We start from the raw sequence: 15,692 nt of genomic DNA, 5'->3' as shown, positions 1-15,692 counted from the left end.
GTCTGTTCCCTAATTCTTAGATTACCAGACTAAAAAGGGGCATATTCGGTTTAATAATTCAACCATAGAATGTAGTTTCACGTACTTGTGTCTATTTCGTAAAACATTTATAAAAGCAGCGCATGTATTCTCAGTACCAAAAATATATATTGCAAAAGCATTTAAAAAGGGAGCAAATGAAACTCACGATATTGTATTTTGTAGTAAAAATACATATGACGACATTGAACAATGTAGGGTTGGCCTCGGATTCACGAACCTATATCATTTGTATACTTATTAGTATACATAGTTGTAATCGGACAAATATATATATAAATTTATTGCTTGTATCCTTTTTATATTAATAATATATATGTTTCTTATATTCATTTTGTTATATAAAAATATTAATCTTGTTATGTTATATGTATTAAATAAATTTTTAATGTATATATATATATATATATATATATATATATATATATATATATATATATATATATATATATATCATTTGTATATTAATAATAATATTAGTCAAAATATTATTAACAGTGGTAAAAATGATAATAATTATGATATTTAATATTACTAATAAGATAATAATGTTAATAATTCTATCAATGATAATAATAATGATATTAATAATTATAATTGTAAAAATATTAATTTTTCTGTTAACGATAGCCATGATATTGATTTTAGTAATTACATAATAATAATACTCGTGATAATATAAATAATAATACTTATGTTAATATTAACAATTCTATTATTTATAAAAAGATACTAATACTAATATCTACGAAAATAATAATAATTTGTATTATTATCATAATGATAATAATAATAATAAACCTTTTCATCTTAATGACAATAATACTAAAGTTGTAAAATTAATATTAATATTACAACTAATACTAATATTAATGAAATACAATCATAAATTCTATTTTTTTCATAATAATAATATTAGTCATAATAATAATAATGATAACAATACTTAAATGATAATATTATTAATGATAACCACATTATTAATACTTAACAATAATAATATTATCAATAATGATATTACTTTCTAATACTTAATAATATTAGTAATAATATTTATAAACTTAATAATAATAATAATACTAGTACTAATTATAACAATAATAATCAAGATCATATTAATAATAATGTTAATAATTATAATAATAATCATTATAACAATAATAATAATAATAATAATTTTTATAATGGAAAACTACCTTCAAAAAGCCTTTCATAAAAAAAATCCCGAGCAGGCCTCGAACCCAAGACCTCTCGCTCCCCGACAACAACCCTTAACCATTCCATCTGCTTCAGTTTTTCTGAGTAAAACATATTCTGATTATTTTTAACCAGTAATATTTGTTTCGCATTTTTCATCTTCTTCCTCTATAACTCAGTCGACCAACAAATCATGCTTAACATTAAATTGTATTTGATTTAATATTGAAATTTGCAACAGAAACAATTTGTGAAAACGTTTGAAGATTAATCAATGAAAGAAAAATAAAATTTAAAAAAAACAAATAAAGCTGAAGAACAGCTTGCTGTTCCACGCTTGAATTCAATTCCAAACTCAAATTGACTAATCTTAAATGCTAACCTATAAATCAGTTTCTTATATAAATTTAGGATTTATACATTACACATAAACGAGTAAGGATTAACTCAATTAATTAAAACAACCCAAAGATTAATTAAAATTGTAACAGCTCGTTTAGATATTTTAAGAACACAAAATCAATTTCGAGTTTAGAGAATGTTATAGAACCTGATTCCTGAATGAAAAATGTTTGAAACCCTTATTAGAAACTTTCTCTATTCTCAATTAGATTCAAAACATCAAAACGATTTCGAATTTAATGATGAACCGATTCTTTGACTTTTTAAAATCTACACTTTGACCTTCAAATTCAAACTCGATAGTTTAATTTGGATGTTGAAAACTTGCAGATAGTTTAAACGAAGGTTTTCTAAGATAACTACATTTACACAATTTGCAATTGATTACAAAATCGTCTGTTAAAAAAAAAAAAAACTAAGAACAGGGCAGAACCTGTTTCTTCATGCTGTTCAATTTAAATATGGTTAAATAAAAGCTGTGAAAGGTTGTTGGTGGTAGATGATTGATAATGCAGGTCGTCTGGCTTCATTTAAAATTGGAATGGCTCAATTATATAACGATTAGAGGTTGACAGCAATATAAATCAGATAAAAATAAAAAAATAAAGGGCGATTGAGACCTTCAACAGAAATTGTTCGTATCTGTGGGTTAGATTCGTTTGATATCCAGTTTAAGAACAAAAATCAAAATCATAAACAGTCGATAGCTATGTTAAACGGATTTGTTTCCTTTTTCTTGATTGATTTTGATTTTTTTTAATATTTTATAAAATAATTACTAATAATTGATAATTATATTAATAATAACACTCATTTAATAACAATAACAAATAATAATAATGATAATGATAATAATATTAACGAAAATGAAAGTTTTAATAAAAAGAAAGTTTAATAATAATGATGATATTAATAATATTATTATTAATGATAATAATAAATTGTATTACTTTATAGTAATAATAATGGGGATAATAATAATATTTGTTAATGATGATGTAATAATAATTTCTAGTAATTATACAAATAGTAATTAAGACATATCATGTTATTTGTATCAAATCTCATATCTATAATTATATTACAATTAATAATATTAATAATAAAAATTTTAATATTAATAAAAGTAATAATAATAATATTAATATAACATTTGCCTTAAATTAAAATTAGATATATTAATATTTTAATTTATAAATTATGTAATATTTACTAGTTATATATCATATATAATAACATATCTTTAATATTTAATATTTATATATTTTAATATAATATACTTATAATCATTATACAGAAATCATACTCATATATATATATATATATATATATATATATATATATATATATATATATATATATATATATATATATATTCATCTTAATAATGACTTAATTATTCTGTATATTATTTTACATTTTTAATTCTATTTGATAAAAGAGTTTTGTATTCAATCAAAATATTATATATATACTTATTTTTATATTTATATAATTATTTACACAATTGTTCGTGAATCGTCGGGAACAGTTGAAGGGTAAATGTTATCCATGTAAACAGTTCAAAAAAAAATTTGAGACTCAACATTACAGACTTTTGCTTATCGTGTCGAAACCACATAAAGATTAAGTTTAAATTTGATCAGAAATTTCCGGGTCGTCACAAACGGTATATTTTAGATTATCATTATTTGATAATCTACGTAATGCTTTTTAAACCTTTATCAATAAAATAAAGGTTATGATTGTTTTTAAAATGAATGCAGTCTTTGAAAAACGTCTCATATAGAGGTCAAAACCTCGCGATGAAATTAATTAATATGGAACGTTTATAATCAATATGAACGAAACATTTCAGTTTATATATGCATGTATATTTTAATTCTACTCTTAAAAGAAAATTATATAAAATTTAGGGAAGTAATATTTACTTACTTACTTATAAAATTTAGGAAAGTAATATTTACTTCCCTAAATTTTATATAATTTTCTTTTAAGAGTAGAATTAAAATATACATGCATATATAAACAATATGAAGCAAACTTATAAAACTTAACCACTGACCACCCTTATCACTCTAGGTTACACTGTTTCGGGACGTTCTTGCACATTTGTGATTTTGTGTGTTTTGCTGCGCTAATTAAGGTGAGTTATAGTCCTAACTTTTTCTACTATTTTAAATCTTTTTGGGATGAGAATACATGCTTTTCGTTTTTACATGTTAGACACAAGTGATCAAAAATTATAAATTATTCATTGTGAGTTGAACAAAAATATAAATTACTACTAGTTTCTACACCGGTAGGCGTGAATCCAATTGATAGATCTACTGGACTTGACCGCCCAACTCCTTGCTAGTTGTGCTAGTTTTCAAGAGAATGTCTAGTACTTCGTAGAAGATACACCCGTTCAGTGTATGGTCCATATAAGGGTAGAAAATGAGTTAAGTTGGGTTGCCAGGTGCTCACGGAAAATGAAATAATTATTTTAAGACGTTTCTCAACATTAAATCTTGTGGTCTAACTATATTCAATTTGCTATATTAAACCTATAACTCACCAACATTCTTATGTTGACAGTTTACTCGCATATTTTATTCTCAGGTGATGATTGATTATTTGCTTCCGCTGGCTAGAGAGTCTACATATTGTGTCGCAGATTTAATTAAACATTTATTAATATTGCATTCAATTTTTATACATTTATCATTATTGTTGTTGGTTGACATTTTGGGTCAACATTTATTACATTTGGTTTGTCTTTAAAACTTATAAATATTTAGATTTTCTTTTTGGGTAATCTCTTTTCAATAAATGCATGCAATGGTTGTTTAAAAATAATCATATAGAGTTATCGATTAATGCTGTGGGACCGAGTAAACGTTGGTTGTCAAGTGTAATTTGACGGGACATTTCAGTGAACCTAAGTCAACTATGATGTTTAATGTATAAATATTTTTAATATCATATGTTATGATATTATCTTGTATAATATTTGTATTTCATTTGATATAACATAAGTTTAATTAAATTAAATTAATTTGATAAGTTATCATGAGTTTAATTGATATAAATGATATATCATAAGTTTTTAGTTATTAATTACGTATTATTTATATCATAAGTATTTTAATTAATAATGAATTATTGATTATAACAAAATTATTTTAATTTAATTATTATATCTAAGTATTTAATAATTAAATTATGTCATAAGTATTTAATTTTAATAATTAAATAATATTATAAGTAATTATTAATAATAATTATTAATTATACAAATTAAATATTCTTAATAATATTTGAAAATATTATTTAAATTAAAATTTTGATTAATAATTATAAGGATTTATTTATTTTTGGAAAATATTTTGATTAAATTTTAGTTAAATTAAAAACTCCTTTATTAAAAACTCCTTTATTTTAGGGGATAATCATGTCGGATAAATCTAATTAATTAATTAATGATTTAATTAATATAAAATATAATCTTCATCCATATATTCCTATTTTCTAGATTTTATGAATTTAATAATAAATAGATAAAATTCGGATATAATTATATGAAAAAATTCAAATCTTGAAATAATCATAACTTTCAATCCGTTCATCGAATTTTGAGGAATCTTATATAAAAATTTGTCGCACGGACGACCCCGACACATTGATCAAGTCAAAAAGTTCTAGAAATGGATCGAATCCCGAGGCCAAATCTGTTATAATTAATATATAAAATCTTTAATTATACAAAACCTTGTTTAATTCATAACGAGAGCTCTGTTTATCCGATTAACGTAAATCTTATATGAAAATTGTAGTACTCAATGAGAGGAACTCAATGAGCATCAAATAAACATCCAAAATTTACAGCACAATTCCCTAGGTACGAATTTATATAGCTAATTTTATAATTTAATATGAAAAATATGATATTTATCGATTTTGCAAATTCCAATCATTCAATAATCATCCATAAGTACTAAGACAATTCATACATACAACATAATATCTAAAAGAGCTCAAAATAATATGAATTAAGAAAAGTAGGATTTTGTAAACCTTACCCAAAAGCAAAATTGTAAGAAGATACAGATAGAGAATAACGTGTAGACTCTGAATATATAATTTATTTGATGATCAATGTAACACCCTGAGATCGGGCCTAGGTGGAAATGACCAAATTACCTTTGTATGGTGTTAAATAGTGATTTAATTAATTATGAGTTTATGGTTATTTGATTGTTTAGTTAAGACCAGTTCGTGACAAGGGTCACAGAACATGTTCGTTTGTTGAATTTGGAGTCCATTAGGGTTGCCAAATTAAGTACGAAAGATATTAGATAACTGATAAATACTCTTGTGCTTTGGGGTATGGGTTTATACCCAATTAAGTATACTTGTACATGCTTTTTGAGTTCATTTCTAGAACTCTCCCAAAGAAACCCGTACTTTGTTGGTGTCACTCTCATAAAACCTTGTTGAATTCAAGTTAGAAATCAGATGAAGAGGCATTAAGGAGTGATTATTATTATCATTGTGATAATCTATTCAGGTTATCATGTTTGATTCGTTGTTTGAATTCTTAGAAATTTGAGTTTTAGGTGTAAAATGGGTTTTGTGTATTTTTGAGCTTGAATCTTTATGAAATGTGTTTGTTAGTGTTAATTGATATTAGAATTATGTTTTATAGTTGTTATTTGATGTTTGTAAGTGAGTTTCATGATCAGATTGAGCAAAATTCAAAATTTGGGGTCAAAAATCCAAAAACGACGTGCTGGTGCTGTATGGTAAGTTATGGTAAGTTTTTTTAAGCCCTCTAATATTTTCCTATGTAAACTGACTCTGTAATAAATAACCATCGTCATCGCATACAATTATCAGCAGCGAAGCGAGTCATTCATAAAATTCCTATTCCTATTCCTATTCCTATTCCTATTTCTATTCTTATTCCTATTCCTACTATACATTATAATAAAGTCAAAAAAGAGATACATTTAATTTTTTCCCCTACCATTGAATAAGGAAATTAACACCACCCACCCCACCCTTGGATGTAATTATAACTCAATAAGTACATTACCAAATCATACCTTTGGATATTGCCCCTACATAACCCAAAACACGGGCAATTAAAATTAAAACCTTACAGAATACAGTTTAGTAATCGACACCTACAATCGCGAATGGTAATCGACACCTACAATCAATCGGAACATGTAAACTGAGATCGACACCTACTCTGCTCCTGTATTCGCCTCCTGTAATTGACACCTACAATCACTCGCAAGATTCAAGATATGAGGCATCGATCAATAGGTTTTCCATATATGTTCTCTGATTTTGTGCTTCTATTATTAGGGTTTACATAACTTGGTGCAATCCCAAGAACGATTACGATATTGAAGATAAATATTGAAACATCAAGATCTTTGATACGTTGACGGCTATACATCCAATCGTTGATTCTACCTAACCCTTAACGGAACTGACTACATTACTCATCCTAAGACAAATTGTTTGAACATACATGAACGATTCGGTGGCGATGTGTAATCACTAATTGGTGTTCGATTCGGTGGAACCACATAACTCCTGTAAGATTTATCTTGAATCGAATTTTTATTGATTAATTTTGTTCATGTTTTAGTTTTAGTTTTATTTTTATTTTGTGTGTTTATTTAAATTATCGATTGTATTATTGCATTGTTACTGAAAAAGAGGTGTTTTTCCGTTTGCATGTGACTATAAAGCATTTGTTTCAAGTCTATGAACAAAGTCCTATTTTGGTACTATGGTACTGATTAAATGATCGTACAGATCAATTTTTTTTTCATTGATGATATTTTATGTTTTCTTCCTAGATTTGTCGTTATGTAAATTCTTTATGTAATATTAAAATACAAATGAAGAACGTATCAGTTTATATGAAGCATTAGAAAATTTTACTTGATAAAGTTTTGATTATTCTGATTTCATCTGAAGAAATATGTCTATATCTTTTGACTTATAGCTATATATCTGGTTTATTCAGCTTTTGAGCCCATGGTATGTCATTATTCCTGCAAATTTTTTATTTTGTTTATAGTGAAATCTTTCACAGTTGAATGATGTTTGAGAATGATCCGAAATATGTGATTTTATATGTGAATGGAAAAACTATGTTCATTGGAATGAAAACTCTATCTGGTACAATAGTTTATGATTTTTGAAAATCAAGCATTTTTGTTTTAACATCTATTTTTCTTTGCACGTAATCATTATGATAGTCATATAATGGTAGTTGAACTTTTGGACGGGTTGAGTAGCGAAGTGATTCTATCTGAATTGGACCGGTTTAGGTTCCATTGACTAAAAACCAGTTTGGTTTCTTTTTAATAGAGTAATGCTATATGTGTTTATTGACTCCTAAAAAGTATTGATATGCTAATAGTCCAAGTCATCGAATTCACAAGAACAAATTCACAGTGCAATCTTAGAAATCAGGTTACATTAATTGCGGGTGAGTATCTCTGATTTAAGGCTTCGATCGTTAGGTTTTTAGCTATCGTATTTAGAAGAAAAATACGCAGTTCAATCCCACAAATCATCTGTCGTTAATCGCGGCTGAGTTTTTCTGATATTGTGCTTTGATCATTAGCATTTTCATGTATCATCTCTGGTGTTATTTGTTTCACAGATCATTAGCGTTTTCGGTCTGTAGTGCTGTTTCGAAGTACTTCGATATATGATGACCAAGTACTTCGATATATAATGATTAGGGTTTAACAATGAACCCTTGCGTCTATGAAATCAGGTATTAAAATCTTATTTTATATGGTGTTTAATCCATTAGTAGGTTAATGTCGATTCACAAAATCAATTATACGGGTCGCTAATAATTTCATCAAAACTTAATTTATATGTTGTTTAATCGATTAGTAGGATACTGTCTATTCACAAAATCAATAATACGAGCCGGATTAAGCTTAATAGTACATGGTTTCTCTAATTACCTAAATCACTTTAGTAACTATCAAACACATCGCTAGCCAGCGGGATTCAACAACTTACTGCTGGGGCGAAGATTAAAAGTAGGCTGCGAAATGTTTGGTATGTTATACTAATTTTTCCATTAATCTGATTATTCAAGTTGCTCAATATTATATAATGCAAGTGTTGGTGTTATACTTGGTGGTTCAGATCGAGTATCCTATTTAATGTTTTTGTACAGGGGTTAGTATGGATGGAAGTTCCAATTCAAGTGATATAATCAACAAGCAAGGAAGAGTAAAGCAATTGGTTTAAGGTACTTGATGTTTCAAGCTTTCAAATCAAGTTCCAAACTGACAATATATGTTGCATCATACAAGCCATTTAAAATATAGCAAATTACAGATTTTTTGGTTATAAAAATGCTCATATATTCTGGACACTGTAATGGCAATTAAAAGATAAAATGTCTCGGCTTGATTTGCTGCATATACTATGGTGGTGACATGACATATATCCATCCTAATAATCTCATGCCTATTGTGCAAGGAAAAAAAAATCTCAGAATGTGCCTAAGAAGTAGAAATCACTCTACTGATACATCTGCAATTTTAAAGATATGCATCAAAATCGAATTTCTAGCTAAATTATTTCCTTCTACTTTGTCTGATATTTTGTTAATTGCAGCTGTTTATGACTTTTTTTATATTTCGACGTCCTTCAATACATAAGTGTATGGCGGAAGAGGTTCCCCTTTTGAATGTACATTTATAATTTGAATGGATTAATACAATCAGGTGCATTTTCTCAAAATCCATAAAGGTATTGAATTATAACACATCTTGTCTGGTTGGGACTTGAGTTATTTCAGTCCACTTTGTCTGTATCTTATCAATCTTTTATGATACTTATGTGATCAACTGATTTACGACAGCAGAATTCCAATTAAGTGTAATTTATGAAATTTACTCAGTGAATGTGCGTGTACAGCAGCTGAAATAACACTGTGCATAAGATGGCTGAAGTTTTAGAGTCACATCCTAAGGTGATCAAGCTTCCATTAAAGGCAGCAAGGGCTAAATAAGGTGTCAAAATGGTTAGTCTTTTAGGTAAGGGAAAATAAGGTGTCAAAATGGGTAGTCTTTTAGGTAGGGTTAAATAAGGTGTCAAAATTCGTAGTATTTTAGTAGGGTTAAATAAGATGGTCAAAATGGGTAGTCTTTTAGTAGGGTTAAAAATAAAGTGACAAAGTGGGTAGTCCTTTGTTCATTATGTGTTAAATAAGTTAGACAAATTAAGATATTCAAATAGAGTGCCATGTTCCATTCAAATAGGTCGGAGGGGAGCCTATTGAACTTTTTTTATAAGGTTTGGGGTTTACAATGCCATGTTTTTTTTTCAAGACCCAAAATCTTGACCCAGTTGACCCAAATTTGAGAATATGGGTCTCATTTGCCAAGTATAGGATCAAATATGGTTTAATTTGAATCTATATTGATGGTGATGCTCCTGGAAAACACAATTTCGATTTGTTGAAGAAACTTGAGCTACCTGATGGTTCTGTGCTTCAAGCCCGATTACCTGGTCGACCTACAAAAGACTGTCTTTTTACTGATCTGGCTCGTGATGGTGTTAGTTTGTTAAAGATATGGAACATGAACAAGTACATTGGAGTTATTGGTATTTATAACTGTCAAGGAGCTGCATGGAACAGTATCGAATGAAAAAACACGTTCCATGAAACAACACCCGATGCTATATCAGGAACCATCAGGGCTTGTGATGTGCACGATATTGATGACGCTGAAGTGGGTCCCGATTGGTCCGGGGACTGTGTTGTGTACAGTCATCATATGGGAGATGTTATTGTTTTACCTCGGGATATGGTTATACCGGTTTCGTTAAGTGTTCTTGAACATGAGATATTTACGGTTACACCTATTATGGTTTTAGGGTTGGGGTTAAGTTTTGGTCCTGTTGGACTTATTGACATGTTCAACGGTGGTGGAGCTGTTGACGAGCTAGAGTACATAGTCGAGAATGGTTCGGTGATTGTGTCCATTAAGGTTAAGGGATGCGGACGGTTCGGTGCGTACTCGACAACTAAGCCAAAAAGGTGCATTGTTGGATTAAGTGAGGTTGAGTTTGTGTATGACTCAGAATCTGGGCTACTGATCTTGAGTTTTAGCCATATGCCTAAGGATCAAAAGTGTCTTGATCTGCAGATTCATTTATAATTTAAATTTTATTGTGCTTTAGATTTAGAAAAGATATAATATAATGCAACATTCATACACTTCTTGAAATGTTGTATACCTAATTTATTCTTCGTCTCAATGCCTGTGGTATTGAACATTGGATCATTATTGTAAATAAAGAATTATATATAATGTGGGTGATTATGATCTCATTTAAGATTTGCACTTGCTAATAATCAGTATAAATAACCATTATGGATGTATGTGTACAATTGTGACCCATTTAATGAACCAGTAGATTTGGTCTATCCTTTTAGAATCCTTTTAGAAGTTACATGAAGTGTGTATTGCATCTAATAGAACAATTTATAGTTTTTTAATCATATCTACAGTCTACTACATTAGCTGTTTTAAAACATAAATTGTTTAAAGCTCAAAAAAGAAAGTGATTTCAGGAATTCACCCTGCAAGGCTGCAATCACATATTCATTTGTTTGTGTCATGTATACATGTCACTTTTCATTATTTTGTTCAAGGTTAGAGAATTCGGTTCTCGGGGAGATCTCGTATGGACTTTTTTAGGGAGATCTCGGCATCTCGAAATAATCTCGGGGAGATCTCGGACGTTGACTTACGTTGACTTTATAGTTTTTTAAATAAAAATATACATAAAAACATAAATTTATGTATATTTATATACGTTTTTACTAGATTTTGCAAAAATATCCGAAAAATGAGCGAGAAAATCTTAGGAATTACGAATTTTACAAGAAAATCTTACAAATTAGCAAGAAAATCCGAGAAATCGTGGCTTTGACTAAGTTTGACCTCGTTGATCGAGAAATCTCGGGAGATGAACATCTCGTCTCGGTTGTCTTCTAAAAACGAGATCTCGGGGAGATCTCGGGAGATTTACAACACTGATTTTGTTTCCTCATATGTCAGAATAATAATATGGGTATCTGTTTATTCTTTTTAATCAAATAACAGTGTAGACAATATTACTACAGAGTATTTAAGACAATATCGCCTACAAAAAAGGCAAAATAAAGTTAGCGGTACCTGATGTTATTCTCTTGATATTGGAACCATCACTAGATAGCATAGTGGTTAGAGCCCTGAATTTCTTGCAAAATGTGTCAGGTTCGAATCACATGTATAGTTTTTAGCAAGAATAGATTTTGATTTTCAATAATTTGTGCAGATTTGTGTTATAAAAGTGACTACATTAGACTATCAAGAAGGAGCTTTTGTTGACATTGGAGGTGTACATGACGGATATAGTTATAGTTATTATGTGCAAAGAGAGTACGGGAAAAAGATCTACCACATTCTACCATATTTTGTCAAATTTAATTTCAGACGATCATCCATAACTAATTACATTTGCACATTTTTTTGCCGAAACCCGTAATTTTTGCGGGTAGCTAGTCTTACCACATAAGAAAGACCGATTACGTTATTTTTTCTTTTAACTGGATCAAATATATGACTCCGTATACGGCTTACATGTTAATCGGATCCAAAGTTCGGTTAACCCAATCTTACAAATCGAACCAAATAAAACCCGGATTTCAACGTACTTCCGCCGTCACCGATAAACAAATCTCCGACGGTCTCATTCTTTCAGAATGTTCAATAACAGTATATCGATTCCGGTAGCGGAAGATTATCCCGATGACTTCTCCGGCAAAACACGGTCACGACCACGACGAAAACGCCGGAAATCGGAATTTAGAGGCAGAAGTGAATTCACCAATCCAATATGCAAACTGTTAACCAAATGGTGGCCGGTACTGGTATTGATTGTTGCCGTTTTGTTATTGATTTTCGAAGCTTCAAAACTTGGCTGGAGATCGAGTACAAGCAAACCTGAATTTCGTACGGATGATAAAAAACCTAAAGTCGAAGTATCGTCAGTTAAGAATCCGGAAGGGAATTTGAATCGATTGGATCCTCCTCGTAAGTCAGTTTTGATATGCTACTATAATTAATGTTTTAAATTTAAATTGCATTTTTATTTTAATTTAGTTGTTGTCTACATTTGCATTGTAGAGATTGCATTTTAGTATTAAGTTTTGATTGTTTTGTTTATTTAATTGGAGTTTGAATTTGAATGCCTGATTTAGCTTAGTGACTTGTTTAGCTTAAAACGTTACAGACTAGAAAAAGATTCAATGCTTGTTAGAAAACAATATTGAGCTAGTTGTCAATAGGAAGCTGACTTAAATGATGGATTGATTTGAGGAATATTATGAATGGTACCTATTAACAACACAAGTTGATCACAGTATTCGCGAATGTAAGCCACTGTTGGTTTTGAAAATTAAAATTACTAATACTGGTCCATATGCTGAATAATTCGGCCATGTGAGATTTTAGTTGATGTAATGTGTGTCAGAGTAGTCTCATTTGGTGTATTTGATGCTTTTTATAATTTCGTGCACACCACGTTACTTTTGTTTCATAAGATATTTTCGTGTATTTATCAGGCTGCTTGAAGCTTCTACCTCCTGAACAACTTCAGAATATTGATTTTCCACTGAATAAAGATATAGTTGATCCCATCAAGAAAGTGATATATATGTCAGATAGTACTGCAAATCTTGATCCAAATTCTCTAAATGAGATGGGAGCTGCAAGGTTTAATTTATTCACTGGGTACCAAACTTTTGATCAAAGAGAGCAAAGTTTCAAGGTTATATTCTCTTTTGATCTTATTAGTATGTTATGTCCTATATTAATCAGTGATTTAAATTTAAATAATCAATGACTGATTACACAGGTGAATGAAACTGCATCAGTACACTGTGGTTTCTACAGTGAAAATGGAGGTTTTACAATTTCAAATGAAGACAAAAGTTACATGCGAACTTGCAACAGTGTAGTTTCTACTTGTGCATTTGGTGGTGGAGATGATCTTTATCAGCCTATCGGGATGTCAAATACATCACTTCATAAGGTTAGAATTGTCAATACAAAAATCATGCTAATGTATATACCCCTGTTCTGTATAACCTTATAGGTTGATGCAGGTGTGCTATGTAGCATTTTGGGATGAAATTACATTGGCAACACAGGAAAAACAGGGTCGTATAATTAACAACGATCGTTTTATTGGGAAGTGGCGCATTGTAATTGTTAAGAATCTTCCCTTTAAGGATCAGAGATTGAATGGAAAAATCCCGAAGGTAATTTTTTGTTTTTCTGGCTTCGTTTAGTTTGTTATTTGAGTAATATATATAGGTACTGATTGATGCTGATGTCATCAGATGCTGGCACACCGCCTATTTCCTAATGCAAGATATTCCATATGGGTAGACTCAAAGTCCCAATTTAGGAGGGACCCATTAGGTGTATTTGAGGCACTTTTATGGCGTTCGAAATCTGTGTTTGCAATATCTGAACATGGGGCCCGGAGTAGTGTGTATGACGAGGCAAAGGCTGTTGTCAAGAAAAATAAAGCCACCCCAGAAGAAGTTGAAGTACAAATCACTCAGTACCACCATGATGGATTCCCAGAAGATAAGAGATTTGATGGCAAAAAAGGTATAATTAATGACTATGTTAATACTCTACTGTAATTGTAATTATTAATAAAGTAAATTATACTGATAGTCCTTATGGTTTACATGAAATTACATCAACCGTCCTTAATTTAATGCAAATCACACTGATCGTCCCTGATTTTGTTGGTTGTGCACGAGGGTGTCCCTGTGGTTTTCATGAAATTAAATCAGTCGTCCTTTTCTATTAAAAATTACATTGGTCATCCCTGACTGACTTAAAAGTGTACGTTGATGGTCCCCGACTATTCAAAATGTGGGACAATTATCGCGCATTTTAAGTAATTCATGGACCATCAGCATACACTTTTAGGTAAATCAGGGATGATCGGTGTAATCTTCAGAAGATAAGGACGATTGGTGTAATTTCATGAAAACCTTAGGGCCTTTTGCTGTAATTTTTCTAAAGATAAGGACGATTGGAGTATATTCTCATGTAAATCACAAGGACTATCTGTATAATTTACTCTTATTTGAATTATGAATGAGTAATTCTATGTTTGACTTTATGCAGCTCTAAATGAGGCTTCGGTGATTGTACGGGAGCATACTCCCGTGACGAATTTGTTCATGTGCATTTGGTTTAATGAGGTTGTTCGGTTTACCTCTCGTGACCAGCTTAGTTTTCCATACGTTTTATGGCGATTGAAGGTGTTAAAGAACATACATACTTTTCCAGTTTGCACACGGAAAGATCTTGTAAACAGCATGGGTCATGTACGCAAGGCTAAGCCTTTGGGTTGATGCTAATTACCGAAGCTGGTCATACAGTTTTTTTTGTTAAACACGCTACGCAAAAGCCACTTTTAGTATTTACTATTTGTATTATTATTGTGTATTCTATACTATTACATACATAGGCAGTGTAGGTTCAAGTGAATGTAGGTGAATTTTGATATCTTGCGCCATTTTTGTGGCACATGTAACAATTTTGTTAATTAATTAGAGTTCATATTCTTTAAAGAGTTTGTATTCACCTTGTTTATTGGATCCTCATCTATGCCTTCATTGTATATTCATAGCTTCTGTTTAATTAACTATTTTGTCGGTAACTATATCTGGGAAATGTTTCAGAATGCTAATGTCATAAGATGTATTCATAAGCGAACTTTTGTCTTCCTAACGAATTTTCTTTCAGCTGGAATGGGTTCTTATAAATGTTCCCTTTTATGACTAACAACCCTGTACGCAGGCCTGAAATCTAAAATATTAAAGACCCTCTAGCTTGTGTTATGGTTTAGGTGGTGTTGGTTTGTTTGGTTTATTGGGTTGTTTGCCCTGCTGTATTCTGTTTGGGTTGAATTTGCTCCTGACCCATTTC

The 15,692-nt window shown here is 29.9% G+C and overlaps 1 protein-coding gene and 1 pseudogene across 2 annotated transcripts; both read left to right on the top strand.

The window, feature by feature from the left end:
- The first annotated feature begins 6,757 nt into the window (after positions 1 to 6,757).
- On the top strand, positions 6,758 to 15,318 carry LOC139894486 (probable hexosyltransferase MUCI70). Of its 2 annotated transcripts, XM_071877811.1 has the most exons (9): positions 6,758 to 8,431; positions 8,667 to 8,727; positions 8,849 to 8,923; positions 12,010 to 12,767; positions 13,298 to 13,503; positions 13,591 to 13,767; positions 13,841 to 13,996; positions 14,078 to 14,354; positions 14,886 to 15,318. In XM_071877811.1, exons 4-9 carry the CDS (start codon positions 12,437 to 12,439, stop codon positions 15,113 to 15,115), a joined length of 1,377 nt encoding a protein of 458 aa, XP_071733912.1. In that variant the 5' UTR covers positions 6,758 to 8,431; positions 8,667 to 8,727; positions 8,849 to 8,923; positions 12,010 to 12,436; the 3' UTR covers positions 15,116 to 15,318. The 2 variants fall into 2 exon arrangements, with proteins under 2 accessions (XP_071733912.1, XP_071733911.1); XM_071877810.1 differs by having other exon boundaries at positions 6,758 to 8,727.
- LOC139889156 (probable galactinol--sucrose galactosyltransferase 6) lies at positions 10,101 to 10,970 on the top strand (annotated as a pseudogene).
- Positions 15,319 to 15,692: the final 374 nt, after the last annotated feature.

Source organism: Rutidosis leptorrhynchoides, chromosome 2, assembly GCF_046630445.1.
Source record: "Rutidosis leptorrhynchoides isolate AG116_Rl617_1_P2 chromosome 2, CSIRO_AGI_Rlap_v1, whole genome shotgun sequence".
Lineage (NCBI taxonomy): Eukaryota > Viridiplantae > Streptophyta > Magnoliopsida > Asterales > Asteraceae > Rutidosis > Rutidosis leptorrhynchoides.
Note: the sequence above shows the minus strand (reverse complement) of the source record. Positions and strands in the feature narration are given on the sequence as shown.